Source organism: Hordeum vulgare, chromosome 1H, assembly GCF_904849725.1.
Source record: "Hordeum vulgare subsp. vulgare chromosome 1H, MorexV3_pseudomolecules_assembly, whole genome shotgun sequence".
Classification (NCBI taxonomy): Eukaryota; Viridiplantae; Streptophyta; class Magnoliopsida; order Poales; family Poaceae; genus Hordeum; species Hordeum vulgare.
In genome coordinates this window covers 365,336,277-365,350,940 of record NC_058518.1, presented here as the reverse complement: position 1 = coordinate 365,350,940, position 14,664 = coordinate 365,336,277, and the positions used below count along the sequence as shown (strand labels likewise).

At 41.5% G+C, this 14,664-nt stretch overlaps 1 protein-coding gene and 1 long non-coding RNA gene across 2 annotated transcripts; both read left to right on the top strand.

Annotated features, from left to right (window-relative positions):
• Positions 1 to 9,690: 9,690 nt before the first annotated feature.
• On the top strand, positions 9,691 to 13,131 carry LOC123399267 (LOB domain-containing protein 6-like). Its single transcript, XM_045093689.1, has 5 exons — positions 9,691 to 9,754; positions 9,922 to 9,965; positions 10,078 to 10,173; positions 10,338 to 10,565; positions 13,096 to 13,131. Exons 1-5 carry the CDS (start codon positions 9,691 to 9,693, stop codon positions 13,129 to 13,131), a joined length of 468 nt encoding a protein of 155 aa, XP_044949624.1.
• LOC123411182 lies at positions 12,312 to 12,641 on the top strand. Its single transcript, XR_006613198.1, has 2 exons — positions 12,312 to 12,421; positions 12,579 to 12,641. It is a non-coding gene; the product is annotated as an uncharacterized LOC123411182 (long non-coding RNA).
• Positions 13,132 to 14,664: the final 1,533 nt, after the last annotated feature.

The window sequence follows — 14,664 nt, the reverse complement described above, 5'->3', positions numbered from 1 at the left end:
CAAAAACAGAACAACCTGTAGCAATCTGTTTACTTGGAATACTTCTGTAACTCCAAAAATTTGAAAATTAGGACAATCTGGGTAATTTTTAAATCAATCTTGTGTAAAAATTCAGATCAACAGCACGTTCCAGTGACTTTACAAAATTCCTGGACTGAGAGCGAAAGTTTCTGTTTTTAAACAAAATCAACTTGAAAACACTGTAGACCATCCCAAAGGTCTTACTTGGATCAAACACTAATTAAAACAATAAAACACAATTGTTATAGAGGTAATAATGTGTGTAGCACTAAAAAACAGAAGCAAAAAAACAAAATTGGGCTGCCTCCCAACAAGCTCTTTGTTTATAGCCGTTAAGATAGGCTTTGAGATTGTATTGATGCTCACATGAAGGATAGTAGTTGAAACACAATGAGAGCATCATAAAGAATATGGAAAACACACTTAAGTCAAGCAAAAACCAGCATATGGAAGGAAGAATTCAGAAGAGATTCAAATAATATTCATAGATAATCTGAACATAAACTCACAATTCATCGGATCTTGACAAACACACCGCAAAAGAGTATTAAATCGGATAGATGTCCATGAAGATCATGAAGAACCTGGTATTGAAGATGAAAGAGAGAGAAGAAGCCATCTAGCTACTAGCTATGGATCTGTAGGTCTATGGTGAACTACTCACACATCATCGGAGGGTCAATGGAGTTGATGTAGATGCCCTTCGTGATCAATTCCCTCTCCGATACATTACCGGAAAAGGCTCCCAGATTGGATCTCACGGGAACAAAGGCTCCTCGCGACGGAAAAGTATTTTCGTGAATCTCTTTAGCGATGTGGGAATATTTGGGAATTTATAGGCCAAATAATAGGGTTAGGAAGCCTGCGGGGGACCCACGAGCCACGGGGCGCTACCACCCCCCTAGGGCGTGCCCTGCAGGCTTGTGGCCTCCCAGCAGGTGCCCTGCCCCCTACTCCAAGTCTTTTGGGTTTCTTCTGGTCCAAGAAAAATCATTCCGGAGATTTTATTCCGTTTGGACCCCGTTTAATATTCCTTATCTGCAATACTCAAAAACATGGAAAAAACAGAAACTGGCACTAGGCTCTAGATCAACAGGTTAGTCCCAAAAATAATATAAAAAAACATATTTATGCATATAAAACATCCAAACAGATAATATAATAGCATGGATCAATAAAAAATTATAGATATGTTGGAGATGTATCAACAGTGTTTGGCTACTCGCACGCCAACTTATGTGAACTTGTTATTGGGTCCATAATCATCCAGGTACAACAATTGCCTTCTTTTCCTTCTTGAAATTAATATTTTTTTCTCTATTCAAGATGTATGTTCGTCTGTTATCCGGAAGATGATTCCAACATGCTCGACCATTTATCTTCACACAATGAAGGTCTTGGCACTATTATCTATCAACCCCGACGTGGACCAACTTGCTAGATTCCTCAGATGCTTTTATTGGAGATCTATACAACGAGGTGATGATCCTTTCATGTTAAATGTTAACCACAATGGAGTTCAATTTTGGAAACCCTACAAATCATATATGTCCCTTGTGTGTCCAAGCACTAATACGCTCTCTTCTTTGCAGATACAACTAAGTCAGGTAGTGGATAATGTGATACAATATAACAATCCCATCAGACGCCTCGTTCTCCATCTCTCATAAATTACTTTGAACTCCTATCAAGGGACCTTACAGGAGATTATATTTGACAGGTTCGTTGTTGTGAGAGAAAGTGTGTTATTTATTCTGCAAAAAAATAATGGTTTGCTGATTAGCTCCAGCGACTAGGACAAAATGGAAAAGGCTGTGCAGAAGCTCAATGTCATTTCATAACTTTAGCTAATAGACTATTCGGAAGTCCTTATGTCAAGCCCATACATAACATGTCACTCGTGGATCCCTTTGCAAATATTTTGAAGTTATGAGACTGGTTGTAATATCAACATGAACCTCTCATATGTTCATGTTCAGCTGATCAACACGGGCATCTAGAGCTGCATGACAAAGTTTCCGCATGAGCTGAATTTCATTTCTATTAGCGGTTTGAACCTTGTAATCTTTGAATTTGAGTCTTGTAATTCTGGAATTTGAATATTTGTACTATTTCTATCATTTGTGATACAATCATTAAAATGGCATCATATGTGACTCGTATTTTGGTAGTACTATTTTTTTCCTTAACATGCAATGTACAATTAATATCTCGACCTTAATATGCAATTGATGATTAATATATGGACCTTAAAAAGCACAACCATGACTGAGGGTATCCTGTGTAGCTCCATTGGCCCTCCTAGAGTCTGCCGGCGACTAGCGCTCGTTCACCATGCATGTCGTAGTGCACATGCAAAAAAGGTTCACGTACGGCCCCCTCGATGGTGTACACCAACCATCCAATCTGGGTGGAGAATTCCAACGTTATGGACATGTTGCTTGACGAACACAAGCGCAAAATGGTCTTCTCTTGTGTCCCTGCACGTGCTCTGCTCTCGCGCCCCTTCGCACACGCTCTGTCAGTGGTTGGGGCTTGCCCACGATCATGTTCGGGCCTCATTATGCATGTGATTGCACCACGTGTGTCGCCCCATGAAGTTACGTCCTCCACGACTAAATCACGCGTTGGAAATACTTCCATCCAAATATCCCAGTTTTACACGACAACCGACCCTCATTTATACCCACGACCATTGACCATAGTCTCTTAACGCTTTCAATCGCACCCCACAATACAAAAAGTACACCCTCGACGATACAATAAGAGGCACTCTGATACGTCTCCAACGTATCTATAATTTTTGATGGTTTCATGCTATTATCTTATCAAACTTTGGATGTTTTGCATGCCTTTTATTTATTTTCTGGGACTAACTTATTAATTTAGTGCCAAGTGCCAGTTCCTGTTTTTTCCATGTTTTTGACCCCTTTCAGAGGAGATTTTGAAACGGAGTCCAAACGGAAGAAAATCCCCGAAAAGATTTTTTCTGGAAATGAAGAAGATCACAGGACTTGGGGGCAAGCTAGAGGAGCACCAGGGGCCCCACAAGCCCCCACCCTGCGACCAGGGGGGCCAAACCATGCACGCTTGTGGGGCCCTTGGAGATCCCCTGACCTAGATATTGCGCCTATATATTCCCAAATATTCCCAAAAAATCAGAGGACGATCGCAATCACTTTTCCGCCGCCGCAAGCTTCTATCTCTGCAAGATCCCATCTGGGGCACGTCCTGGTGCCCTGCCGGAGGGGGGATTCGGACACGGAAGGCTTCTCCATCAACACCATGACCTCTACGATGATGTGTGAGTAGTTCACCATAGACCTACGGGTCCATAGCTAGTAACTAGATGACTTCTTCTCTCTCTTGGATCTTCAATACAAAGTTCTCTTATTTTGATTGTCATCCTTTGTGTTGAGGTCAGGATCACGCGATGGTTTACACCTGCCAACCCTTCCCCTCGGAGTATGCGTTTAGCACTTTGTTTTGATTACTAATAAAAACTTTTGCAACAAGTATGTGAGTTCTTTATGACTAATGTTGAGTCCATGGTATAGATGCACTTTCACCTTCCACCATTGCTAGCCTCTCTAGCACCGCGCAATTCTCGCCGGTGCACAAACCCACAAAATTCCTTCCTCAAAACAACCACCATACCTACCTACTATGGCATTTTCATAGCCATTCCGAGATATATTGCCATGCAACTCCCACCATTCCGTCTCATGCCTTGTGTCGTCACTCTCATATTGCCATTGCATGATCATACTAGATCGTTGCACATCCCCGTACACTGCCGGAGGCATTTCCTATGGAGTCATCATCATTGTGATCTTTGAGCTTTGAGTAACTAAAAAGTGTGATGATCATCATTATTAGAGCATTGTCCCATGTGAGGAAATAAAAAAAAGAGGCCAAAGAGCCCAAAAACAAAAAAAGAGTAAAGAAAAAAGAGAGGCCTAAGAGCCCAAATAAAAAAAAAAGAAATGAGAGAAAAGAGAGAAGGGACAATGCTACTATCTTTTTCCACACTTGTGCTTCATGTTAGCACCATGTTCTTCATGATTGAGAGCTTCTTGCTTTGTCACTACCATACACTAGTGGGAACCTTCATTATATAACTTGGCTTGTATATTCCAATGATGGGCTTCCTCAAAATTGCCCTAGGTCTTCTTGAGCAAGCAAGTTGGATGCACGCCCATTAGTTTTCCTCTTGAGCTTTCACATACTTATAGATCTAGTGCATCTCTTGTATGGCAATCCCTACTCATTCACATTGATATCTATTAATGGGCATCTCCATAGCCTATTGATACGCCGAGTCAGTGTGACCATCTCCTCCTTTTTGTCTCACAATCACCACCACACTCTATTCCGCCTATAGTGCTATATCCATGGCTCACGCTCATGTATTGCGTGATAGTTATATAAAGTTTGAGAAAGTAAGAGTGCGAAAACAATTACTTGGCCAATTCCGGGGTTGTGCATGATTTACATTAGCTCTGTGAGGATGATGGAGCATAGCCAGATGTCACATCCCTGAAACCCTAATCAAGTTAGCATTGTGCTCATATCTTCTTTGCATTGCATCTAAGAAAATTTCAACAAGAACAAAGCAAGTGGTGAAGGAGAACTCAAAAAAACCCTAGCCACTTCTCAAATTCAAGGGAATTATAAACTTATTCGAATCAATGAACCCAAAATGGCCTCAAGAAAAGTTCAACTTTTCTGACAATTCTTGAAAACAAATAAGCAATGAAGAAAACCATTTTCTTAATACATTTGGAATTTTAAATAAATGCAAAAGACTACTGGTTTCAAGTTTTAAATTTGAATTCAAAAATATATAGTTTCCAAAAATGCTGAAAACTTTATGGGTGATTGGAAATATTCCAACTAACACCCCAACATTTTTCAAACTATTTATAGATTGCTTGTGAAGCCAAAATAAATGGAAAGCAATGTCAATAATTAAAACAGAAACAAAATAGAAAAAAATTGAGGAAAACCTTACCTCTCGCCCTGAGGAGGCCCAGCCCACCACGGGCAGGGTCGTCTTCTTCCTCTGCCTTCTGGCAGAGGAGAGATCGACCACGGCGGCCTCCTCCACCTCCTCCTTCGCCGTGGCGACCTCTGGTGCCCCCCAGGACAGCGCGACAACAGGGTTATCCTCCCCGAGCGCGTCTCTATCCGTTCCCGTGCTCCATTTCCCCCTCCTCTCGGGTTCTCTCCACCCTCCTCCCGCTGCCATTGCCAAGAGCTCGAGCTCGAGCTGCCGTGCCCCTAGCCACAGGATCTTCCTCCCGAGTAGTCCAGTAGCTCCGCCTCGACGAGCTGGTTCTCCCTGCAAAAGCCGAAGTCTCCCCGAGCCCTGCAACGCCCCCAGCGCCATCGTCTTCAACCTTCGGCCGCCGGCAAATCAACGGTGGATCGCCGGCTACAGCCCCTCCCCGAGCAGGCTGAGCCTAGCTTCACCTCCACCATGAGCCTATGATCATTTCCCCTCTTCTTCCCCTCGGATTCATGCCCCCTACTCACTGGACCAACGAACCCGAGCTCCGGCAGCCGCCTAGGCTCGTCGCTGGCATGCTCCGTCCACCCATAGCCCTACCTGAGGCCAGTGCTGGATGAGGCCGAGCCTGGGGATCATCCCAGTGCTCTCGGCACCCAATTCCGAGCACCACAGCACGATTTAGCGCGTCTCCGGCGAATATCCGCCGTGGATCCGGTCGCCGCCGGTCAGCCTCCGGCGGGGGACGACGTGGCCGGCCTAACCCCGGTGGTTTAGCTCTAAGCACTCGCAGACAGTGGGCCCCAGGCCAAGTCAAACGCAATGAGGGGGCTGGTTAGCGCGGGATTAGCTCCTGAGACGCTGACCAGTGGGTCCCCCTGTCAGGTTTGACCTGAACAGGTCAGTTGACCTGCTGATGCCATGATGACGTGGGGCTGACGTAATAAATGGATTTCTGATTAAAAGAAATCTAGAAAAATGCCAAACCTTCTTAAAATCATAGAAATTAATCTCTAACTCCAATGAAAATAATTTATATATGAAAAAGTATCAGAAAAATCCAAGGAATCTGAATATGTCATTTTCAAACATGTTTGAAAATGTTACTGGACCCAAACATATAGACTAATGAATAACTTAAATGTTATGAATACTTTGGACACTACAAGAAATATGCTCATATGTGATGTTTTTTAAAATGCCGTTGATGAATTCGTCATAAATCTATGACGATTTCATCCGACATCGTCGTAAACCGTTTGAGGGGATTAAATCTACATATAAATTACGACGATGTGAGTCAAAACGTCGTAACCGCATAAGATGAGATCGTCATAACTTTTACGACGATTGTAAAAATGTCATAACATGTTCTAACTATGTCAACATGTCACTCGTGGGTCCATTCTATCCCACCTGATCCTAGTTTGTGAATCAACCTACTATTCTATCATTCCAAAAATTATCGAAAAATTCTCATAAATACTTTGGACTATATATTCCTCAAATATGTGAAAACCCTCCCTTCCATAGTTCAAAAATATTCATTTTCCTATTCTGTTAAGAATAGCACTTTGTGAAGGAAGTGCTATTTCTATTTCTTTGATTACCCTCATATTGTTTGGCCACTCTTTTCTATCCAAATCATTGCCTCATGAAAACTTTCGTGACGATTTGCCTAGTAAATCTTTCCCAACAAATTTCCAAAGTTTGTGTTCAGCTAACAGCTTTGTGAAGGAAGTACTAGATAGGAATATCCTGATGAGTTGAAATTTTTTCCACATCATCTATGTGCCCAAAACATAGCTCTCCATAAAATTTTAGCCACATATAACAATTCATGTGAGCTCATCATCCAATCTTTGTTTTTGGTAATATTTTCCTTTTGTGAAGCAACTATGTTTTATATTGCTTTATAGTTGATGAAAAATTTACCACGGGATGATACTGACCATATAACCTCACTGCACCAAATTTTAGCTCATTTAATTCAGCCAGTTTCTCTCAATATTTTTCCCAATATTCTATTCAGTAGAGAGCATTGTGAAGGAAGTACAATTTTTGTTTATCCAAATTTTATGAATTTTTTACAGTACCTTAATGTGCCCAAATTATCATCCTCCTCCAAATTTAAGCTCAATCCAATCATCTATGTGAGCCCAGTTTTAATTATCATTTTCTGTCCAGATTGGCACATTGTGAAGGAAGTGTCACTTTGGCATGTCCAAATGGTATAATTTTTATACAGTTCCTTCATATGCCCAAATTAACATCATACACCAAATTTCAGGTCAATCCATTCATTCATTTGATCCTAGCTTCAACATCCATATTTCTGCACAATGTGTTACTTTGCAAAGCAAGTGCCACCTAGATTCATCCATTTGAGATAAAAATTTGCCAAGAGAGTCTCCTTAGTAGATGATCATCCTCAGCCAAAATTTAGGCCCATTGTCTATGTGAATTACCCGCACCGCTAATCAAACACATGGCTGCTAATTCATGTTTGTGCTTAGTTCAGTCTCCTCATGAGATTATTCTATTGTATTATTCTTGCTAACACCTATCGAGGGATTGTCCAACCCACGAGACATGACTATTCCACCTACAACGCGTGGCAATGCAACGGTTAGGCGGTGACCATGCGACTGGCATGCAAGTTCACGCACTCTGGAGTTGGGGCCCTCAACCACCATGCAAACCTCGACGTCAAGGCACCACACCATGTATTTCTGATTAAATAGATACTTATATGACTATAAATGATTTTTGGGAAAAATAAAGAGCAAACTATAATGCAGCTACAGTTCAAATTTGACCCGCTTCCAGCTGAATCGACATAAATTTGTCTTTTTCACGAGAGGTGGATAAAATCTTTTAACACCCAACCATTTTGTCAATTGTACATTAAATATGGACTAGTATTTTATAAAAATGATTTGGTCCAATTTTAAAACAAATATATGGTAGGTCCTTCACAAAACAACTCATTTTGATCACTTGAAAAATGGAAAATGAATTTTTCATACAAGGAAAATGAAAGCTTCCTTAATCAACATTGTTTGCCATTCCGATATGCACCCTTGTGCATAATATTATATCATTTCAACAAACTATGTCATGAATGTGGCTATAAGATTGATCATTTGGCTTGAAAGTCATGAATCTTCACACATGATAGCTCATTTCTAAGAACACTTGTTTAAAATAATTGTCGTATTACAAGTTTATTATTTTTCCTGGTAACTTTGTCACACATAGTGACACAATGCAATGGTTTTCCATTTTTTTGAATTTGTTTTGAATTTTTCATGGCCATTTCAAAACGCGGTCAAAATAGCGGGTATGACCGTTCATACCTAGTAGTTGAATCTTGGAAATGTTTTGATGTTTCTATGATTAAATAGATACTTGTGTACCTGTAAATTGTTTTTAGCAAAAATATAGAGCAAACTATAATGTAGATGCAGTTCAAATTTGACCCGCTTTTAGCTGATTCAACGAAAATTTGTCTTTTTTAGGAGAGATCGATAAAAGTCTTTAACACCCAACCATTTTGTCAATTATACATTAAATATGGCCTAGTATTTTAGAAAGATGATTTGGTTCAATTTTGAAACAAATATATGGTAGGTACTTCACAAAAAAACTCATTTTGGTCACTTGAAAAATGGAAAATGAATTTTTCATACAAGGAAAATGAAAACTTCCTTAATCAACATTGTTTGCCATTGCAATATGCACCATTGTGCATAATATTATATCATTTCAACAAACTATGTCATGAATGTGGCCATAAGACTGATCATTTGGCTTGAAAGCCATGAATCTTCACACATGATAGCCCATTTCTAAGAACACTTAGTTAAAATAATTGTCGTATTACTAGTTTATTATTTTTCCTGGTAACTTTGTTACATACAATGACACAATGCAATGGTTTTCCATTTTTTTAATTTGTTTTGAATTTTTCATGGCCATTTCGAAACACGGTCAAAACTACGGGTATGACCGTTCAATAATTAATGTTGAATAATTAATGTTGAATAATTAGTATTGAATAATTAATGTTCAATAATCTATTCTTCCCATAATCATTTGGTCAACTAATATTTTATATATGTACTTTCAACCAACATCTCATTGGATTGAGAAATGGTTTTATTTTCCTTTTAGTTACTACTTTTTGCAATTATTTCCATTTAATATCGCACTCCCTGTGTTCCTAAATATAAGTCTTGTAACTATGCCTGTGCAAATGCACGGGTCTACGACTAGTAGATTATAATTATGAATCGGACATTCTAAAATTGGTTAAAATCCTATATATTTAAAATAGAAATAATAATAATGATAACTAATAAAATAATAATAGAAAAAAGTATTTAAAAAAAGAAAAGGAAAAGATCCACTGGCCCAACTAGGCCAAGTGGCCCAGCTGACCATCTACCGCCCGGGCCCATAACCACCCTTGGGTATAAAGCCCCCGAGGGGGCTAACCCTAGCCGACCCGTTCACCCTCCCCACTCCACCCCTCCACTCCCCCCACACGCAGCAGTCCACGCTCCCAACCCCCCACCCCCACGCGCCGCCGCCGCTAGGGTTTCTCACCCTCGCCGCCTCGCTCGCAGGAGGAGCCCGAATCTCCAGCAGCAGCCATGAGCGACGGCAAGGACAACCTCGACCTCTGCGCCCTCGGCGCCGCCGTCCCCAACGCCGCAGGTTCGTTCGCCGCTCCCGCTCCCCACCTCTCTATTGCTGTTGTTTGCGAGCTGTGAGGTCGTATCGGTTTCGCTGCTGGTGGTTTCGATCCCGCTCCCCACCTCTCTGTTGCTACTGTTTGCGGGCTGTGAGGTCTTACCGGTTTCTGTGGTGGTGGTTCGATGCAGAGCTCAGCGCCGAGGACAAAGCTTACCTCGTGGAGTCGATTAAGGTGAGGTTTCCCGCAGCGGTTCCGCGTTTATCCCGTTCATCGTCCGTCCCAGGGGGTGCTCTGGGCTGTTTATGCGGTCTAGCCGCGCTGATTCGGTGCCTCGGATGTGCAGAACACGCTGCAGGGTTTGGCGGCCCGGCACACGGACGTGCTCGAGAGCCTGGAGCCCAAGGTCAGGAAGCGGGTCGAGGCGCTCAGAGAGATCCAGGTATAACTCCAGGGGTTCCACTACGCGGTGCTTTTTTACATGCGTTCCTTCTGGCATGGATTTGGTTGTGATCACACTTGTCGATCTTCCATACCATCGATCATAGCTCATACGCTGATGCTCATACATTTGTTGGTGGTTTTTGACGGTGGTCCTTGCTTCAGTTAGCGGCAGGGCCAAACGGGTCGCAGGCGATGGCGGAGTTCATCGGCAGCGCTGTCCCGAACGGCGTGATGAGCTTCATCAACGTGGGACACTCCGCGGCGCTCGGCTCCATCGGCGACGTGACGGGCTTCGGTCAAGACCAGCAGTTCACGGCCGTGCAGATGCTGTTCAGGAGCTACGAGGCGGCCGAGCCCATCACGAGGCTGGGGCTGAACGGCAGCTACGAGTTCGGGTACTCGGCGGCCGTGATGACCGACGCTGGATCGGTGTCAGGCCTCAGCATGCTCGGCGGCTCGCCGTTCCTGAAGCCCGGCATCGCCAGCAGCAACGAGAGGGGCGGCGCCGGCCAGTAGCCGAGCGGCTGCTCTCTGTCAAGCCAGGTGCAACATTAACTACACTTCCTGCATTGTGTTCTAGCTGGTCTTCTTCTTCCAAGCATTCACAATTTTGAATAAACCATCACGGTTCTTTGGTTAGTTTGCTGTGTGCAATGATGCGTTTGAACCCAATTAATGTCCATGATTGGCTGCCCGATTTGCTTGTAAAATGTTGTTGATTCGTTTAGTGCGCGCGCAGTCATTAATCCCGGCGACCCGGTGCACTATTTAGCTTTTACTCTGGTTATCGTTAGTGTCCATGCACACTCTTGTGATGAACATACCTTTAACATTTGTAGTAGGAGTACACAATGCATGTCATGCGTCAATTGACGGGAAAAGAATGGCACTCTTGGTCCATCATGTGGAAACCGAAGTCTGTTTCAAACTGGACCTCTTAACAATGATGCAGCATGCATGCTTAGTTTCTACTTATAATTAGGTGTCATGCCTAGCTAACTAGCTATATCTAGTGGAGTACCGCAAGATATTCTAAATTTCTAATTCAATGGCCTGATGGCTTATCGGTACTAGCTATGGCTGCATGCATCGATTGATGCAGAGGCCGGAGGTTTAACCTCCTTTTCCAAGAAAAAAAGATGAGCTAAACACCTCATTCGTGGGTGATATTTCATGTGTGCTATTGCGCGTATGTGCATCTCCTTTTTAAATTAAGTGTAAGTGGTCTAAAAAAATAAAGTGCAAAGAAGGACCTAAAATGGTTGGAGTAATACTTAATAAATTAGCACCGATCATTCCGAGTGTAGCTTCCAAGAAGAAGAAAACTGTTTGTATCATTGATAAGTAGCTGACCATGAACAGTTTGCTGCTGACCTGCTGATACAGTTGCATTGTGTTATCATATTCAACTGTGCTTCACTCCAGTTTTCATAGTTATGTCTAGTTTTAAACAAGATTAGTATGATTACGTACAGTTTGTAAAAGTTGCCAAAATTTCTAATATATTTTTGTCTAACGAGTAGTATACTCCAATGTAGAACATCAAGAACTAATTGACCATATATTCATACATGAAGAGAGGAGGACCTATTTTTGGCCTTGTTTTGATAATTGCCAATTGTTTTACATAGGCTGCTGACAGAAAAGATCCATCAAGGTGTATGTTGAAGACCTATGCGGCCGTGGAACGACCTGAATTAGTATCTATCTTGATTTTGATCTTGTTCACCGGAGTGTTAATCGATTTGCTAGTCTATTTGGCATGAATGCATATGTTTATGGGCTGGATAATTCTCATGAACTGGAGGGGGCTAGGTGAAAAGTGCCATGAGCTGGCCCGCCCTGTCCAGTTGGCACGCTGCTATTGGCCGGTGGTAACTTTGGACTGGGTTTGCACATTGGATGCAAGTTCTTTGACTGGGTAGGGTCATTTTTCAAGTTGTAGGATTCAACCATCACATTGTATGCAAGTTGTAGTATCCCTGGTGCTATTACCTCCTACAAAAAGTACAGTGTTGTTCGGTAAGTTTTGCCTGTGTATTCTTTGTCCTACACTCCTGCTATTCTTATTTCCAGGCCAATAGAAGAATGTAAGAAACCCCTATCATTTTGTAGCAAGAAAATACAAGAGAGAGAATCACCATCAGGGAAGTCAGTTCGATTATCAACAAAAGTGGAGAAAGAATATTTAAAACTCTCTTATACTGCAAGCATTGGAGCAGAGCTCGAAGATGGTCTGTTTGATGGTAATAACAATAAGTAGTTGCCGTACTCAGTTGCTATGGTAGTTTGCATATTATTTGGTTTATATGTAGTCTGTGTCACTTTTGCTGATCTAAAAATGGCATTTTGTATTCTTCAAAGACAATGCCATTTGTTCTTATGGTGTTGAATCTGTTGCAGATTTTCTTGAACTAGCTCTTCAGTTTGGGATGATCATGATGTTTGCTTGCGCCTTTCCATTGATATTCTTCTTTGCTGCTCTGGTATGTGGTTATGATGACAGTTTACAGTCAAGTACTCATGCTTGATATGCTTAGTTGCACATGTTATAGTTCTTCAGAAATCATCTTCATGACAGAACAATGTAACAGAAATGTCACTATATTTGTAAGAAGACTGTTGCTTGTCATCTTCACACACTTTTTAATCCTAAAGTATGATTACTTCTATGCCTAATCGGTCAACAACAATTTCTGCTTCTGTTTTTCATGCAATGCTATGCTTTATAATGATTTACTCCCTCTGTTCCTAAATACTTGTTGTACGTAGTGTCAAAATATTCATGTGATTTACTCCGTCTTTCATTTGCATTTCTTTTAACATCATCTTCAGGATGAACACAAATCTTTTTTATTTCTAATATTTTTTATATTTATTTCCTTTTGATTGATTCATGTGCAGTGTAATGTTTTTGTAGGATGACAAGTTGTCGCATCTCGAGCATGTCTCATAGGAGAGTGGAATGAAGTCCATTGTACTGTTGTGATAGTAGCAGATGTGCCATTGTTCTATTGTACAATTCTGTCCGTTCTTGCTATTTTCATGTGTAAGGAAATGTATTCATGAGATGAGTTATTGTGTTATGTAAACCTGGGAGATGTATTATGTGATGTTATATGATGGATGATTTTAATTCGATTTGGAGTTTTCTTGATTTGAAAACGAAATAGTGCTGCATTTAATATTGGACAAATAATTGGTTGGAAAGGTCCGATAAATAAAAATGAAACCAAGTTCTGGAAAAAAAAGTTGCTGAATTCAAAAATGAAAAAAGGCCAAAACTGAAAATGGACCAAATGTATTTGGGCACTAAAAGGCCAGGGCCGAAATAAAAAATTTGAAAAAGAAAAACTAAAAGTGGCTATAAATGGGCTAAGGCCCAAAAGAAGCCCAATAAGAAAAGCCCAAAAAAAATAAAACGAGCCCATGTGATCAATTGAAATGGGTTGGGCTGACTTCAGCCATGACGTTTTGATTTCGTCGTAATTTTGCCACGTAGGACTGCCATGTAGGATTGGGTTTGATTGTCAGTGATGATTTAGGATCGTCGTAAAGGTTACGACAATCCAGGAATCGTCGTAAAGTTACGACGATTTTGACCAAAACGTCGTTGCTGTTCATTTCTGACGCTCCGTTTTCGACGCTTGTTTTTTCGTCGTGCGATCGTCGTAAATGAAAAACCGTGACGATGTAGCGACGAAAAAATAGCATCGTGTACTAGCATATTCCTTGTAGTGGGAGATGGAATTTGGAAATCATTTGAATTCCACTTCAAATGATAGGGCCAAACATTGTTCAATCCCAAACCAGCAACTTAACATGTCATTTCCATGCATTTTAGAAACAAGTTGATCTGAGCATCAGGTCGAAGCAATTAAAATGGTATTCGAGAATACCTCGTCTGAAGTGATACTTGAGTTTAATTCAAATCAACTTCAAACCTAATTGATGTTAGCTATAATGGTATACCACCTTGCATCCTCATGCCATGCTCATGCATCATCTTGTTGCATATGTTTGTTATTGATTGTTGTCATTCCTTTCGGTAGGCTCCGCTCCTCCGGATTCCACCGAATATCCGATTGACGGATATTTTCCCTCCTCTGAGCAACAAGGCAAGCAACCATTTTGATCATCCCGATAAATCCCATGTTCCCACTCCTGCACTTACTTATTGCATTAGGATCAAATTCTCAAATGCTTTTGCCACGTTAGTTGAACCCACTTCCTTTGCATGACCTGTCTTTGTCATAGTAAATAGCTGAACCTTGCAACCTAGCATACCTGGTAGATGCTTGAGCCATGATGTGCCTTATCCTGCTATGCATGCTATGCTTAGAGTTGTGTATGGTCTGCCATCTGGGAGATGAACATAATTGTGAGAATGCGTTCAGTAAGTAAAGGTTGTGTGTTGAACCTGATTTGGTAAAGGTACCGGTGAAAGGCTATGTAGGAGTACATGGCGGGTTGTTTCATTGGACCTGTC